The sequence below is a fragment of the Pecten maximus genome, chromosome 5 (genome assembly GCF_902652985.1).
Source record: "Pecten maximus chromosome 5, xPecMax1.1, whole genome shotgun sequence".
Taxonomy (NCBI): Eukaryota; Metazoa; Mollusca; class Bivalvia; order Pectinida; family Pectinidae; genus Pecten; species Pecten maximus.
In genome coordinates this window covers 47,417,600-47,436,564 of record NC_047019.1, presented here as the reverse complement: position 1 = coordinate 47,436,564, position 18,965 = coordinate 47,417,600, and the positions used below count along the sequence as shown (strand labels likewise).

The window sequence follows — 18,965 nt, the reverse complement described above, 5'->3', positions numbered from 1 at the left end:
TCGCCATTTTGTGTACATCAAATGATTCAAATCTCTATTGGTTAAAGTCTCCAGAGGAACAGCTTACACAGGCCCTAAATATATTAACACCACTAAATTATAACACCACAGTTGAATTAATAGGTTCTGATATTTCATTCGCAGGTATGGCTGCCCCTAAGCGCCGTTTTCTCTGTGCCACTCCAGTGTCAACAGGTACTCGGTTTGGTGCCAACCTCACATGTGCTAATGATCCTTCAAATTTCTACGTCCAACAGGTAACAATCCTTCAAATTTCTATCTGCAACAGGTAACAATCCTTTCAATTTCAACATACAACAGGTAACAATCCTTCAAATTTCTATCTGCAACATGTTAAAATCCTTTCAATTTCAACATACAACAGGTAACAATCCTTCAAATTTCTAACTGCAACATGTTAAAATCCTTTCAATTTCAACATACAACAGGTAACAATCCTTCAAATTTCTATCTGCAACATGTTAAAATCCTTCCAATTTCAACATACAACAGGTAACAATCCTTCAAATTTCTATCTACAACATGTTAAAATCCTTTCAATTCCAACATACAACAGGTAACAATCCTTCAATTTTCTAACTGCAACATGTTAAAATCCTTTCAATTTCAACATACAACAGGTAACAATCCTTCAAATTTCTATCTGCAACATGTTAAAATCCTTCCAATTTCAACATACAACAGGTAACAATCCTTCAAATTTCTATCTGCAACATGTTAAAATCCTTCCAATTTCAACATACAACAGGTAACAATCCTTCAAATTTCTAACTGCAACATGTTAAAATCCTTTCAATTTCAACATACAACAGGTAACAATCCTTCAAATTTCTAACTGCAACATGTTAAAATCCTTCCAATTTCAACATACAGCAGGTAACAATCCTTCAAATTTCTAACTGCAACATGTTAAAATCCTTTCAATTTCAACATACAACAGGTAACAATCCTTCAAATTTCTATCTGCAACATGTTAAAATCCTTCCAATTTCAACATACAACAGGTAACAATCCTTCAAATTTCTATCTGCAACATGTTAAAATCCTTCCAATTTCAACATACAACAGGTAACAATCCTTCAAATTTCTATCTGCAACATGTTAAAATCCTTCCAATTTCAACATACAACAGGTAACAATCCTTCAAATTTCTATCTGCAACATGTTAAAATCCTTCCAATTTCAACATACAACAGGTAACAATCCTTCAAATTTCTATCTGCAACATGTTAAAATCCTTTCAATTTCAACATACAACAGGTAACAATCCTTCAAATTTCTAACTGCAACATGTTAAAATCCTTCCAATTTCAACATACAGCAGGTAACAATCCTTCAAATTTCTAACTGCAACATGTTAAAATCCTTCCAATTTCAACATACAACAGGTAACAATCCTTCAAATTTCTATCTGCAACATGTTAAAATCCTTCCAATTTCAACATACAACAGGTAACAATCCTTCAAATTTCTAACTGCAACATGTTAAAATCCTTTCAATTTCAACATACAACAGGTAACAATCCCTTCAAATTTCTATCTACAACATGTTAAAATCCTTCCAATTTCAACATACAACAGGTAACAATCCTTCAAATTTCTAACTGCAACATGTTAAAATCCTTTCAATTTCAACATACAACAGGTAACAATCCTTCAAATTTCTATCTGCAACATGTTAAAATCCTTCCAATTTCAACATACAACAGGTAACAATCCTTCAAATTTCTATCTGCAACATGTTAAAATCCTTCCAATTTCAACATACAACAGGTAACAATCCTTCAAATTTCTATCTGCAACATGTTAAAATCCTTCCAATTTCAACATACAACAGGTAACAATCCTTCAAATTTCTATCTGCAACATGTTAAAATCCTTCCAATTTCAACATACAACAGGTAACAATCCTTCAAATTTCTATCTGCAACATGTTAAAATCCTTCCAATTTCATCATACAACAGGTAACAATCCTTCAAATTTCTAACTGCAACATGTTAAAATCCTTCCAATTTCAACATACAGCAGGTAACAATCCTTCAAATTTCTAACTGCAACATGTTAAAATCCTTCCAATTTCAACATACAACAGGTAACAATCCTTCAAATTTCTATCTGCAACATGTTAAAATCCTTCCAATTTCAACATACAACAGGTAACAATCCTTCAAATTTCTAACTGCAACATTTTAAAATCCTTTCAATTTCAACATACAACAGGTAACAATCCCTTCAAATTTCTATCTACAACATGTTAAAATCCTTTCAATTTCAACATACAACAGGTAACAATCCTTCAATTTTCTAACTGCAACATGTTAAAATCCTTTCAATTTCAACATACAACAGGTAACAATCCTTCAATTTTCTAACTGCAACATGTTAAAATCCTTTCAATTTCAACATACAACAGGTAACAATCCTTCAAATTTCTATCTGCAACATGTTAAAATCCTTCCAATTTCAACATACAACAGGTAACAATCCTTCAATTTTCTATCTGCAACATGTTAAAATCCTTCCAATTTCATCATACAACAGGTAACAATCCTTCAAATTTCTAACTGCAACATGTTAAAATCCTTCCAATTTCAACATACAGCAGGTAACAATCCTTCAAATTTCTATCTGCAACATGTTAAAATCCTTCCAATTTCAACATACAACAGGTAACAATCCTTCAAATTTCTAACTGCAACATGTTAAAATCCTTTCAATTTCAACATACAACAGGTAACAATCCCTTCAAATTTCTATCTACAACATGTTAAAATCCTTTCAATTTCAACATACAACAGGTAACAATCCTTCAATTTTCTTACTGCAACATGTTAAAATCCTTTCAATTTCAACATACAACAGGTAACAATCCTTCAAATTTCTATCTGCAACATGTTAAAATCCTTTCAATTTCAACATACAACAGGTAACAATCCTTCAAATTGCTATGTAAATGGGTATAATGATCCTTTAAATTTTTCTGTACAACAGGTAATACTCAAATTTCTGTGGGGTGTATGTCAAGGCACAACTGACATTTGATAATATAATGCTACTTTGTACAGGACAAGATAAATATATGATTTGTCTGGGGAAACTTACCTGTAACTGCTGTATTGTGTTGTAGATTGGAGAAGAATCAAGCTATTTTCAGGCTATGATGCAACAAATGCAAGACCAGTATAACATGGAAAGGGGTGATGTGTGGACTGTGTATTGTCCAAGGATAGGTGAGTGACAGGGTGATGTGTGGACTGTGTACTGACCAAGGAAAGGTGAGTGATAGGGTGATGTGTGGACTGTGTATTGTCCAAGGATAGGTGAGTGACAGGGTAATGCTTGGACTGTGTACTGTCCAAGGATAGGTGAGTGACAGGGTGATGTGTGGACTGTGTACTGTCCAAGTATAGGTGAGTGACAGGGTGATGTGTGGACTGTATACTGTCCAAGGATAGGTGAGTGACAGGGTGATGTGTGGACTGTGTACTGTCCAAGGATAGGTGGGTGACAGGGTGATGTGTGGACTGTGTACTGTCCAAGGATAGGTGAGTGACAGGGTGATGTGTGGACTGTGTACTGTCCAAGGATAGGTGAGTGACAGGGTAATGTGTGGACTGTGTACTGTCCAAGGATAGGTGAGTGACAGGGTGATGTGTGGACTGTGTATTGTCAAAGGATAGGTGAGTGACAGGACATGGTGATGAGTGGACTGTGTACTGTCCAAGGATAGGTGAGTGACAGGGTGATGTGTGGACTGTGTACTGTCCAAGGATAGGTGAGTGACCGGGTGATGTGTGGACTGTGGACTGTGTACTGTCCAAGGATAGGTGAGTGACAGGGTGATGTGTGGACTGTATACTGTCCAAGGATAGGTGAGTGACAGGGTGATGTGTGGACTGTTTATTGTCAAAGGATAGGTGAGTGACCGGGTGATGTGTGGACTGTATACTGTCCAAGGATAGGTGGGTGACAGGGTGATGTGTGGACTGTGTACTGTCCAAGGATAGGTGAGTGACAGGGTGATGTGTGGACTGTGTATTGTCCAAGGATAGGTGAGTGACAGGGTGATGCTTGGACTGTGTACTGTCCAAGGATAGGTGAGTGACAGGGTGATGTGTGGACTGTGTACTGTCCAAGGATAGGTGAGTGACAGGGTGGTGTGTGGACTGTGTATTGTCCAAGGATAGGTGAGTGACAGGGTGATGTGTGGACTGTGTATTGTCCAAGGATAGGTGAGTGACAGGGTGATGTGTGGACTGTGTATTGTCCAAGGATAGGTGAGTGACAGGGTGATGTGTGGACTGTGTATTGTCCAAGGATAGGTGAGTGACAGGGTGGTGTGTGGACTGTGTATTGTCCAAGGATAGGTGAGTGACAGGGTGATGTGTGGACTGTATACTGTCCAAGGATAGGTGAGTGACAGGTTGATGTGTGGACTGTGTACTGACCAAGGAAAAGTGAGTGACAGGGTGATGTGTGGACTGTGTATTATCCAAGGACAGGGTGATGTGTGGACTGTATACTGTCCAAGGATAGGTGAGTGACAGGGTGATGTGTGGACTGTATACTGTCCAAGGATAGGTGAGTGACAGGGTGATGTGTGGACTGTGTACTGTCCAAGGATAGGTGAGTGACAGGGTGATGTGTGGACTGTGTATTGTCCAAGGATAGGTGAGTGACAGGGTGATGTGTGGACTGTGTATTGTCCAAGGATAGGTGAGTGACCGGGTGATGTGTGGACTGTGTATTGTCCAAGGATAGGTGAGTGACAGGGTGATGTGTGGACTGTGTATTGTCCAAGGATAGGTGAGTGACCGGGTGATGTGTGGACTGTGTATTGTCCAAGGATAGGTGAGTGACAGGGTGATGTGTGGACTGTGTATTGTCCAAGGATAGGTGAGTGAAAGGGTGATGTTTGGACTGTGTACTGTCCAAGGATAGGTGAGTGACAAGGTGATGTGTGGACTGTGTATTGTCCAAGGATAGGTGAGTGACAGGGTGATGTGTGGACTGTGTACTGTCCAAGGATAGGTGAGTGACAGGGTGATGTGTGGACTGTGTACTGTCCAAGGATAGGTGAGTGACAGGGTGATGTGTGGACTGTGTACTGTCCAAGGATAGGTGAGTGACAGGGTGATGTGTGGACTGTGTACTGTCCAAGGATAGGTGAGTGACAGGGTGATGTGTGGACTGTGTATTGTCCAAGGATAGGTGAGTGACCGGGTGATGTGTGGACTGTGTATTGTCCAAGGATAGGTGAGTGACAGGGTGATGTGTGGACTGTGTATTGTCCAAGGATAGGTGAGTGAAAGGGTGATGTTTGGACTGTGTACTGTCCAAGGATAGGTGAGTGACAAGGTGATGTGTGGACTGTGTATTGTCCAAGGATAGGTGAGTGACAGGGTGATGTGTGGACTGTGTACTGTCCAAGGATAGGTGAGTGACAGGGTGATGTGTGGACTGTGTACTGTCCAAGGATAGGTGAGTGACAGGGTGATGTGTGGACTGTGTACTGTCCAAGGATAGGTGAGTGACAGGGTGATGTGTGGACTGTGTACTGTCCAAGGATAGGTAAGTGACAGGATAATGTGTGGACTGTGTACTGTCCAAGGATAGGTGAGTGACAGGGTGATGTGTGGACTGTGTACTGTCCAAGGATAGGTGAGTGACCGGGTGATGTGTGGACTGTGTACTGTCCAAGGATAGGTGAGTGACAGGGTGATGTGTGGACTGCGATTGTCCAAGGATAGGTGAGTGACAGGGTGATGTGTGGACTGTGTACTGTTCAAGGATAGGTGAGTGACAGGGTGATGTGTGGACTGTGTACTGTCCAAGGATAGGTGAGTGACAGGACAGGGTGGTCTGATAAATGCTATAGGTATGATATATATTACTGACGTTATATACAGTATAGTTATGACAGACTGTAATGTGGATGTGATTAATGTAATCAGTATGATATATATTATAGGTGTGATATGTATTACAGGTATGATGTTAACATTATAATTACAGGTATGATATGTGTGGCACGGTTCCTGGCTGATGATACCTGGTACCGTGCCCAGGTGTTTAGAACTACCTGGTAACAAGATGGTTACAGTCCAGTATGTTGACTATGGTAACATAGAAACAGTGGATGTCAGCAGACTCTGCAAAATCCTTGACAGTTTCTTAGTATTACCTGTACAGGTAGGTGCTTTGTTGAAATAAGATGTGTATGTGTCAACATTTATAAACAATTTTCAAGAAATTTAGACAATTATGTGCTGAAGTGCAGTTTCTGATATTGATCAAATTATTCATTTGTCATAAAATGCTTACCAGAAAAGTTCTTATGAAGAATTTCTGTTTTTAGGCCCAGCATTGTCAACTTTGTGATGTGGCACATACAGAATATACACAACAGGTGAGTTTTATAGCCCACACAACAGGTGAATTTTATAGCACACATAACAGGTGAGTGTTTACAACACACACACACACAAGTGAGTTTTACAGCCCTGTGAGGAAGGCTTTGGGTTCTGTCCCCTGGTGTTTAGTTGAGTGTTTTCTCCTGTGGTGAGGAAGGCTTTGGGTTTTGTCCCCTGGCCTTTAGTTGAGTGTTTTCTCCTGCAGGAAGGCTGTGGGATCTGTTCCCTGGCCTTTAGTTGAGTGTTTTCTCCTGTGAGGAAGGCTTTGGGTTCTGTTCCCTGGTGTTCAGTTGAGTGTTTTCTCCTGTGAGGAAGGCTTTGGGATCTGTCCCTTGGCCTTTAGTTGAGTGTTTTCTCCTGTGAGGAAGGCTTTGGGCTCTGTCCCCTGGTGTTCAGTTGAGTGTTTTCTCCTGTGAGGAAGGCTTTGGGTTCTGTCCCCTGGCCTTTAGTTGAGTGTTTTCTCCTGTGAGGAAGGCTTTGGGATCTGTCCCTTGGCCTTTAGTTGAGTGTTTTCTCCTGTGAGGATCTGTCCCTTGGCCTTTAGTTGAGTGTTTTCTCCTGTGAGGAAGGCTTTGGGTTCTGTCCCCTGGCCTTTAGTTGAGTGTTTTCTCCTGTGAGGAAGGCTTTGGGATCTGTCCCTTGGCCTTTAGTTGAGTGTTTTCTCCTGTGAGGAAGGCTTTGGGATCTGTCCCTTGGCCTTTAGTTGAGTGTTTTCTCCTGTGAGGAAGGCTTTGGGTTCTGTCCCCTGGCCTTTAGTTGAGTGTTTTCTCCTGTGACGAAGGCTTTGGCATCTGTCCCCTGGCCTTCAGTTTAGTGTTTTCTCCTGTGGTGAGGAAGGCTTTGGGATCTGTCCCTTGGCCTTCAGTTGAGTGTTTTCTCCTGCAAGGAAGGCTTTGGGATCTTTCTCCATATCAGAATCTTTAAAAATGCTTCTCCTGCTTAATGCTCAAAACTAAATGTGTTTGTGAGTTGTTTTCCTATTGTTTATTACAGGCAAAGAGGTGGTGGAGTGACCGGGTAACCATGAAAGAGTTCTCCCTCAAAGTAACAGGTAGGTGTAACCACATCATCATAGGTTTACATGTAACTATAACATCACTGGTGTAACTATAACATCACTGATGTAACTATAACATCACTGGTGTAACTATAACATCACTGATGTAACTATAACATCACTGATGTAACTATAACATCACTAATGTAACTATAACATCACTGATGTAACTACAACATCACTGGTGTAACTACAACATCACTGGTGTAACTATAACATCACTGGTGTAACTATAACATCACTAATGTAAATATAACATCACTAATGTTACTATAACATCACTGATGTAACTACAACATCACTGGTGTAACTATAACATCACTGGTGTAACTATAAAATTACTGGTGTAACTATAACATCACTAATGTAACTATAACATCACTAATGTAACTATAACATCACTGGTGTAACTATAACATCACTGAGGTAACTATAACATCACTGGTGTAACTACAACATCACTGGTGTAACTATAACATCACTAATGTAAATATAACATCACTAATGTAACTATAACATCACTGGTGTAACTATAACATCACTGGTGTAACTATAACATCACTGGTGTAACTACAACATCACTGGTGTAACTATAACATCACTGGTGTACATCACTGGTGTAACTATAACATCACTGGTGTAACTACAACATCACTGAGGTAACTACAACATCACTGATGTAACTATAACATCACTGGTGTAACTATAACATCACTGATGTAACTATAACATCACTGATGTAACTATAACATCACTGGTGTAACTATAAAATTACTGATGTAACTATAACATCACTGGTGTAACTATAACATCACTGATGTAACTACAACATCACTGGTGTAACTACAACATCACTGATGTAACTACAACATCACTGGTGTAACTATAACATCACTGATGTAACTACAACATCACTGGTGTAACTATAACATCACTGGTGTAACTACAACATCACTGATGTAACTATAACATCACTGATGTAACTATAACATCACTGATGTAACTATAACATCACTGGTGTAACTATAACATCACTGATGTAACTATAACATCACTGGTGTAACTATAACATCACTGGTGTAACTATAACATCACTGATGTAACTACAATATCACTAATGTAACTATAACATCACTAATGTAACTATAACATCACTGATGTAACTACATCACTGGTGTAACTATAACATCACTGGTGTAACTATAACATCACTGGTGTAACTATAACATCACTGATGTAACTACAACATCACTGGTGTAACTATAATATCACTGATGTAACTATAACATCACTGATGTAACTATAACATCACTGGTGTAACTACAACATCACTGGTGTAACTACAACATCACTGGTGTAACTATAACATCACTGATGTAACTACATCACTGGTGTAACTATAACATCACAGATGTAACTATAGCATCACTGATGTAACTATAACATCACTGATGTAACTATAACATCACTGGTGTAACTATAACGACACTGGTGTAACTACAACATCACTGGTGTAACTATAACATCACTGGTGTAACTATAACATCACTGATGTAACTATTACATCACTGATGTAACTACAACATCACTGGTGTAACTACAACATCACTGGTGTAACTACAACATCACTGATGTAACTATAACATCACTGATGTAACTATAACATCACTGATGTAACTATAACATCACTGATGTAACTATAACATCACTGGTGTAACTATAACATCACTGGTGTAACTACAACATCACTGATGTAACTATAACATCACTGGTGTAACTATAACATCACTGGTGTAACTACAACATCACTGGTGTAACTATAACATCACTGATGTAACTATAACATCACTCGTGTAACTATAACATCACTCGTGTAACTATAACATCACTGGTGTAACTATAACATCACTGGTGTAACTACAACATCACTGATGTAACTATAACATCACTGATGTAACTATAACATCACTGATGTAACTATAACATCACTGGTGTAACTATAACATCACTGGTGTAACTACAACATCACTGATGTAACTATAACATCACTGGTGTAACTACAACATCACTGGTGTAACTATAACATCACTGATGTAACTATAACATCACTGGTGTAACTATAACATCACTGGTGTAACTATAAAATTACTGATGTAACTATAACATCACTGGTGTAACTATAACATCACTGATGTAACTATAACATCACTCGTGTAACTACAACATCACTGATGTAACTACAACATCACTGATGTAACTACAACATCACTGGTGTAACTATAACATCACTGAGGTAACTATAACATCACTGATGTAACTACAACATCACTGATGTAACTACAACATCACTGGTGTAACTATAACATCACTGGTGTAACTACAAAATCACTGGTGTAACTACAACATCACTGGTGTAACTATAACATCACTGATGTAACTATAACATCACTGAGGTAACTATAACATCACTGAGGTAACTAACATCACTGATGTAACTATAACATCACTAGTGTAACTATAACATCACTGGTGTAACTACAACATCACTGAGGTAACTACAACATCACTGATGTAACTACAACATCACTGATGTAACTATAACATCACTGGTGTAACTACAACATCACTGGTGTAACTATAACATCACTGATGTAACTACAACATCACTGGTGTAACTACAACATCACTGAGGTAACTACAACATCACTGAGGTAACTATAACATCACTGATGTAACTATAACATCACTGATGTAACTACAACATCACTGAGGTAACTATAACATCACTGGTGTAACTACAACATCACTGAGGTAACTATAACATCACTGATGTAACTATAACATCACTGGTGTAACTATAACATCACTGGTGTAACTATAACATCACTGGTGTAACTACAACATCACTGAGGTAACTACAACATCACTGAGGTAACTACAACATCACTGATGTAACTACAACATCACTGATGTAACTACAACATCACTGATGTAACTACAACATCACTGGTGTAACTATAACATCACTGGTGTAACTATAACATCACTGGTGTAACTACAACATCACTGGTGTAACTATAACATCACTGATGTAACTATAACATCACTGAGGTAACTATAACATCACTGAGGTAACTATAACATCACTGGTGTAACTATAACATCACTGGTGTAACTATAACATCACTGATGTAACTACAACATCACTGGTGTAACTACAACATCACTCGTGTAACTACAACATCACTGGTGTAACTACAACATCACTGGTGTAACTATAACATCACTGATGTAACTATAACATCACTGATGTAACTACAACATCACTGATGTAACTACAACATCACTGGTGTAACTACAACATCACTGATGTAACTACAACATCACTGGTGTAACTACAACATCACTGGTGTAACTACAACATCACTGGTGTAACTATAACATCACTGGTGTAACTATAACATCACTAATGTAACTATAACATCACTGGTGTAACTATAACATCACTGGTGTAACTATAACATCACTGAGGTAACTATAACATCACTGGTGTAACTATAACATCACTGGTGTAACTATAACATCACTGGTGTAACTATAACATCACTGGTGTAACTAAAACATGACTTTGGTCATATGGATTGATATATATGCATAATAAAAAGAAAAATTTGTTCTGAGTTTCATAATTTAAAGGATATTTTGTACAAAAGTGTTTCTGTGGACGGATGTTATTACAGTAGTATATGGCTGTGATTGGTTGTAGGTGTGGTGGAGGACTGCCTGTCAGTGGTCATGTATGATGATAACAGTGGTGGTTACAGTGTCAACAGTGAGCTGGTCAGCCGAGGCTTTGCCACAAGTACAGGTTCACTGTAAGTCTTTATTCTGATGATGATCAATTACATACACCAATTAATTGATTATAATATGAAGTAATTGATTAATCATTTGAAATTATTAATAATCCACAGAACTTGAACTATATTTAACACTAAATATCCAAAAGATTGTTTAGCTGGTGGGCGAAGTCCACTAGCTTATGCTATCATGTCTGGTGAAAGGCCTTGTGGGCAGGATAACTCAAAATCAAATGGTCTGTTTGGCCTCATCTTTTCCAAATCTTGTCGCGTATGGAAAAGACAGATCGCTATTGTTTTTGAGGTTTGAGTGATAAACGGTTAATCTGTAATTGATTTATTTTCGATTTTGTCCTCATCAACGTGCTTGTATATATGTGTAGAGCTGTGCTAAAAATAGTGTCCACTGCACAGTGTGTGTTATTGTATATATACACTCACAGCCAGTGACGCTGCAGGCTAGGGTCTGCTAGCCCTAGAAATTCTGACACTGTATTGGGGTTTGGCCCTACAGGTGGGATGCTGACAGGCTTCAAGGCTGATAAACCACCAGCTATCTAATCTCTACAGTAAGTTTATGTGACAGGTCAGCAGCCCAAACCTGACTGGTGTGAGGAGGGTCGAAGATCTGTACACTAATGTGCAACATGATGCCCCTATCATGATAACTGTTAACCGAAAGTGTGTTTACCTTACCTAGCTGTGAAAAAAACATGTCATATCGTTCAATAATATCCCTAGGATTTATTGATGTAATATTGATATACATGTATATATAGATATTAATTTGAATGTGTAATATGTCACAGAAAATAAAGATTTATGTGGTGTATATATTACACCTATTCCCATCTATGACCCATGTATGGATGTCCTTTAGATTTGGGTTTAAATTCCTCACACATATAGCCCACACACTGGTATGACTTCTCGTTGATGGGTTACAACCCATTCAACTTCTTCCACGCTGCTTTTCTTTAAAACATATCGCGGATCATTCCATCCTCCAAGATTAGTAATTACTTTCCAGTATTTAGAATATCTATCTCAACACATGGAGCTTGTCCGTTTCCCAATCATTGGTGGTAATGTGACGTCACACATGGAGTCTTGAAACAATGGGGACAATCAGAATATTGGAATTTAGACAGGTAGACTGCACGTCTGTTTTAATACACCGAAAACAATTAAATTGCTAGTATCAGTTTTGGTATGACCTCTTGTTCGTGCATTTATAAAAATAGACTTCTATTGATTTCATGGTTTTACAAAGCTGCAATTGGTAAACAAATGTTTATTTCAATAAACGAATATATCAAAACCTAATTGATTATCATAGTGATGATACAATTTTTATCAACATTGCATGTGAATCACTGAACACAAGCCAACTTTTTTTTATCTTTTTTTTTTATTACTCAAACCTCAAAAACAGTAACGACCTGTCTTTTCCATATATTTGGAAAAATTGGACTTGGATGATATAAGAAACTTTTTTCATCTTGTCCATTCTTAAATGTATTATCAACATGACATAAAAGCCCACCAGCTACGTGGCCATTGGCCTCTTGTTATTTGATCTGGAGACGTTAATCTGTAATTCAGATGGAGCACTGAGTGTTGTTATGTATGACATGTAGAGTAATTATGTACTTACTACAGGTCAAATCAGCTACCAAAGGGTGGTGTAGGGGGACTGATGATGAGCTCTGAGGACAGTTCAACAGAAAGCCAGGTAAATTTTATGCAGAGTAAAGATATACATGTGTAATGGAATCTTCCTTCATCAAAAAGACATTTTATGCTTTAAAAAGACTTGTTTTCCTGTCTTACCCTCACCTTTTAACACATTTAAGTCACCATTGATATCTAGCAGAGATTTTAGTGAAAAACCAATTGTCACCCTGTGTGTCTGTCAGCACTTATAATAAATTGATTTTTCTTGTGCCAATATAACTCAAACTTCATACAGTGCTTTCTTATTGAAACTGCTTGCTTGGGATGACTTTTCTGTGTCAAAGGTCAAGGGTTCTTGCTTAATATAGAAAATCAGTTTCCATGCAATAACTTCAATTTGCTTTTGCCAATCAAACTGATACTTCAAAGCTATCTACCTCAAACTCAGTGCTTTCTTATTGGAAGTGCTTGCTTGGGATTGCTTTTCAGCATCAAAGGTCAAAAGTCAAGGTAACTGTAACTATAAATAGAAAATCAGTTTTCAAGCAATAACTTGTATTTCCTTGGGTCGATGCAACTCAAACTTCATATAGTGCTTTCTTATTGAAAGTGCTTGCTTGGGATTGCTTATCTGTATCAGAGGTCAAAGGTCAATATCACTGTTACTAAATATAAATAAACAAATAACTTTCCATGGCAACGCACATATGAACTGAGGGATCTCTATGACTGCCACATCAAGGAGAAACACCCGTTTTACCAAATGGAACCCGAGATCTTCAAGGATGAAGTCAGGAAATAAGCCACCATACAAAACAAATGGTAGAAACCAGTTAAGGTTTTAACCAAGAAACAATGGGCTAACGTCAAATTCCGCATGAAACTAGCTAACAACAGCGACATCCCTGGACCATTGAACCACTAGAGGTCCCCATCAGTAACTTAAAACTTAGGGTTTGGCAAAGATGATTCAAGCAAGAACATCTCTATCAAAAGCAGAAGTACTAATGATATGGACCTACAGGAAATATATGTAGACTACCAGAAATTAGCATACAAATCCATGTCGGACTCTACAATATGCCTGGATGAGAGACTGTGAAATTATACAATGTAAAGAATGAGAAGAAATCAAAAACTTTTAAAGCAAATAAAGTATAAGTTACCATTTTACCAGGTGACAATTCCCCTACTTATATCTGTGAAATACAGATGTGCATTAGGAATTTTTAAAAAGGTTGCTAATGTTAAGGTCAAGGTCATTGTGTAACTTGTATATTGGCAGCATATAAGTAGTAATTCCTTGTCAGTGTATGACTTGGGTTAAGGTATAGACACAGACACATTGTGGGGGACTTGGGTTAAGTTAAGGTATAGACACAGACACATTGTGGGGGACTTGGGTTAAGTTAAGGTATAGACACAGACACATTGTGGGGGACTTGGGTTAAGTTAAGGTATAGACACAGACACATTGTGGGGTCCTCACTAGTGTTGTTCTGATGAATGTGCCAACCTGGTTGCCAACAAATGCTTCAAATTTTGACTAACACTTAGGGCCGGGAGGATACACCGGTGGATCGCGATCACTTTCACTACGATACCAATATCAATCCAAATGCAATTTTACGATACCCGTATCGATCCTGTGTCTTGTTCTTGTTGTTTATTTGTTTAATACATCAAATGCATTTTCCTCGGAAAGACTTGAATTCAAATTAAATATATGACAATTGTCGAAAACGAAAGTGTTATCGATTTCCGGGAAACAGGAGTGCTACTCTGAAAATGAAAGCAGTTAAATGATTGGTTGAGGCCGGCTGCAGTAGGCCAATCAAAAAGCGTTTGACAAATACTTGTTCACAACAAACAAAACATCATAGCGAACAACTGGGTAGCTTTGAAATCGCCTCTCAGTTCAAAATCTATGGTTTCTCTATGTATCGCGATATGTATCGGATGGTAGCTCTAGTATCGTGATACGTATCGGATTGGGGCATCACTGTATCGTCCCAGCCCTACTAACACTAGTGCTGTATATGTCTTTTGTGTTGTCCAATATACAGTCTGAACAAAGAGTATATTATCTGGTCAGGACACTAATTGACCCCAAAGGGTGAATTAACGAGTCAAACAACCGTGACAAAGTCTTACTGTCGCCAAATTGGTTCATAGGTGAAGTCTCCAATGATCGCTTACCTGTAGTGAAATTATGTTATTTGAAACATAGATTTTTTCAAAAGAAGTTATACAAACCATAAAGTAGCAATCTTTTCTAACAAAGTTTATTTTAATTGATTTAAGTACGTTGGCATAGAAATGCAGTCAATCTCTTCCAAAAATCGGCACCATGCTGTTTGCGGCAGCCATGATTGTTATGATAAGTCTTCTAAAAATAGATTCAGAATCCGGAAATGGACAAATTTTTCAGGATATTTTTCTCTCTCTCTCTCTCTCTCTCCCTTGATTTTAGACACTTGTTTTCTGGGAAATAACATGATCATAAAGGAAAGATATTTAATTTTCTTTTTTCAAATGAAACTGATAAAAATGGATTTGATATAAAAAGAAGAGTCTTAATTGAAGATGCAATTTTTATTATATTGCCAAAATTTAAATGAAAGATAGCGGACGGCTCAAGTGGAGACCATTGTTTGCCGTTGTAGTCCAAGTTAATTGATTTGTTCTACTTTACCAGTTCTCATATAACGTTGCATTTTGTTCAACAATCAACAGATTTATAAACAGATATGTGCAATTATGTTAATAATACAATTATGGTACATGTACAAATTATTAATATGTAGCAAAAAAGTACATGTATATTTTCTGCTACTGGTGTACTTGAGTTCAGGTGTTTAAGGTCAGACAAAAGACAGATTTTCTTTTAACTTATTAAGGTTGCAACTTTGATACCAATACAAAACTTAAATTATGTAAGTTCAGAAGAATTTTTGATGTTGATCAATACACAGTAGCTTAAATTGACATATTCAACGGCTTCAAATTCATTCGTCTTTGTGTATATATTGTTTTGAAATTATTCAAATAACCGATTATTATTGCCGATTATTGGATCGATGATCAGTTATAAATTTTTGAAGATTGTACAACGCTTGACCTCACTGACGTGTCAGTAATCTAGTTACTTTGAATCTTTGACAAGTGAATGTCATAATAAACAAATATAAAACAATGTCTTAGCAAGAGCTCTACTTAGGTTAGCTCTCCGCAACTACCTGCTTGCCTTCTTCAGCCCTAACTGGTCAGTGAAGGGTTCCAAAGTAAATGTTTTACAATGTCGTCTGATATATACGGAAGATTCATTTTCAATTTGGACTATATGGAAGATTCATTTTCAATTTAAACTGACAGAATTGATGAACCTCTAGTCAGGAATTAGGAAAATATAAGTTTATCAAATTCTTTCCTACGATCTTTCAGGTGTAATTATAGAAGTCTTTTACTGATTAGGATGAATGTAAATGTTATTTCTCTGCCAGAGTGACTCCCTCAGTAAATCACTACGAGTAGCTAGCAGTGGCACCTCCTCAAGGTCATCAACACGATCAAATTCTAGTCACACTACACCTGTTGTCTCACCGAAAAAGGCTCTAAAGAAAGCGAGTCAACGTTCAGAGAGAGCTGTCAGGCTGTTAGCCAAGTCAGAGACCGAGATGGCGGTCGACGGCAAGTCATCCACCTCAAGTTCCAGCTCGACGTCACCTTTAAAGCCAGTCACAGAATCAAAAATCACAAAGGTCAAACCATCAGGTAAGAAACTGCCTCCAAACTATTTTCTTTAATTGTTGAAGAACTTTGTATACTGATTAAATCTCATTAACCAACCATCATCAATGGAGGGCTATTCAAATTGTCTGTGGTCCGTCTGTAAACAATCCTTGTTATCCTTATTTCTTCAAAAAGCACTAGAAGGATATTTCTTAAACTTTGTGTTAATATGTAGGTTTTCCTTGGTACGTAGTTGTGCCTGTTCAATTTTGAGTTTGATGGGAAAAATAAAATGGCTGGCAGATGACTGTCTAGTATTTTGACATTTAAAGATTGTTATCACTATTTCTTAAGAATTATTGAAAGGATATTTCTCAAACTTAATTTGTAGGTTCCCCTTGGTCCCTAGTTATTTCCATTCATTTTATGAGTCTGATTGGCAATCAAAACGGTCGACAGGCAGTCGTCTTTGAATTTGACATTGAAGTTTGTTATCACCATTTCTTGAGGTACCGGAATGTTGTTAAAGAGGAAACGGGGAAAGAAATTCAAGGAAAAGTATAGAAAAGATCTGTTTCACATGAAACTTGTAGAGATCATTTGATGGTGGGCAACAAGATTCCTTTGGGATCTCTTGCTATGTCATCGTTAAATTTATTTTGTAGTCTCACCTGTAGTCCAGTAATATGTTCTTTATTACGAGTTAATGTACTGATATATTGGTGAAATCTCAAACAGATTTTCTGGACTTCATTAGTTAACTTATATACCATATTTGGTAAAAAAAAAAGTAAAGATTCATTATTAATGAGATTGTAACAAGTTTTTGTCAATAGCTGTAAATGTATCATCAATGACCACCACCTCCTGTGGCAGGTTTGTCCCTAGACGTACAGGTAACCTATTTGTGTAACTTAACTGTGGCAGGTTTGTCCCTAAATGTACAGGTAACCTATTTGTGTGGCTTTACTGTGGCAGGTTTGTCCCTAGACGTACAGGTAACCTATTTGTGTAACTTAACTGTGGCAGGTTTGTCCCTAGACGTACAGGTAACCTATTTGTGTACCTTAACTGTGGCAGGTTTGTCCCTAGACGTACAGGTAACCTATTTGTGTGACTTAAATGTAGCAGGTTTGTCCCTAGACGTACAGGTAACCTATTTGTGTAACTTAACTGTGGCAGGTTTGTCCCTAAATGTACAGGTAAAATATTTGTGTGACTTATATAATTAACTGTGGCAGGTTTGTCCCTAGACGTACAGGTAACCTATTTGTGTGACTTAAATGTAGCAGGTTTGTCCCTAGATGTACAGGTAACCTATTTGTGTGACTTTACTGTGGCAGGTTTGTCCCTAGACGTACAGGTACATGTAACCTATTTGTGTGACTTTACTGTGGCAGGTTTGTCCCTAGATGTACAGGTAACCTATTTGTGTGGCTTTACTGTGGCAGGTTTGTCCCTAGATGTACAGGTAACCTATTTGTGTGACTTAACTGTGGCAGGTTTGTCCCTAGATGTACAGGTAACCTATTTGTGTGACTTTACTGCGGCAGGTTTGTCCCTAGACGTACAGGTAATCTATTTGTGTGGCTTTACTGTGGCAGTTTTGTCCCTAGATATACAGGTAACCTATTTGTGTGGCTTTACTGCAGAAGGTTTGTCCCTAGATATACAGGTAACCTATTTGTGTGGCTTTACTGTCGCAGGTTTGTCCCTAGACATACAGGTAACCTTTGTGTGATTTAACTGCGGCAGGTTTGTCCCTAGACATCAAGGCTGCTGAAGAAAGATCCAAATCTTCAGGTGAGGATGCCAAATCCTCGGAACCAGACTCTCCAGGCAATGTCCAGATCATCATCAGTCACTACCAGTCCCCTTCAGACTTCCATGTACAGTTGGCATCATCAGCAACGGATGGACTTGATAGGTAGGTACTATTGTATCCCAGGTATACAGTGGATATATCTCTTGTGATAGGTAGGTACTATTGTATCCCAGGGTATACAGTGGATATATCTCTTGTGATAGGTAGGTACTATTGTATCCCAGGTATACAGTGGATATATCTCTTGTGATAGGTAGGTACTATTGTATCCTGGGTATACAGTGGATATATCTCTTGTGATAGGTAGGTACTATTGTATCCTGGCCGATATATCTCTTGTGATAGGTAGGTACTATTGTATCCCGGGTATACAGTGGAT

At 37.9% G+C, this 18,965-nt stretch overlaps 1 protein-coding gene across 1 annotated transcript in view; it reads left to right on the top strand.

Annotated features, from left to right (window-relative positions):
• Positions 1–18,965, top strand: part of LOC117328209 (RING finger protein 17-like) — a 72,987-nt gene that overhangs the window by 30,624 nt on the left and 23,398 nt on the right. The window contains 10 exon segments of the mRNA XM_033885651.1: positions 145–257; positions 3,150–3,252; positions 6,038–6,093; positions 6,095–6,214; positions 6,381–6,431; positions 7,429–7,486; positions 11,259–11,367; positions 13,015–13,087; positions 16,533–16,803; positions 18,517–18,688. Coding sequence (XP_033741542.1) covers positions 145–257; positions 3,150–3,252; positions 6,038–6,093; positions 6,095–6,214; positions 6,381–6,431; positions 7,429–7,486; positions 11,259–11,367; positions 13,015–13,087; positions 16,533–16,803; positions 18,517–18,688 — 1,126 coding nt within the window.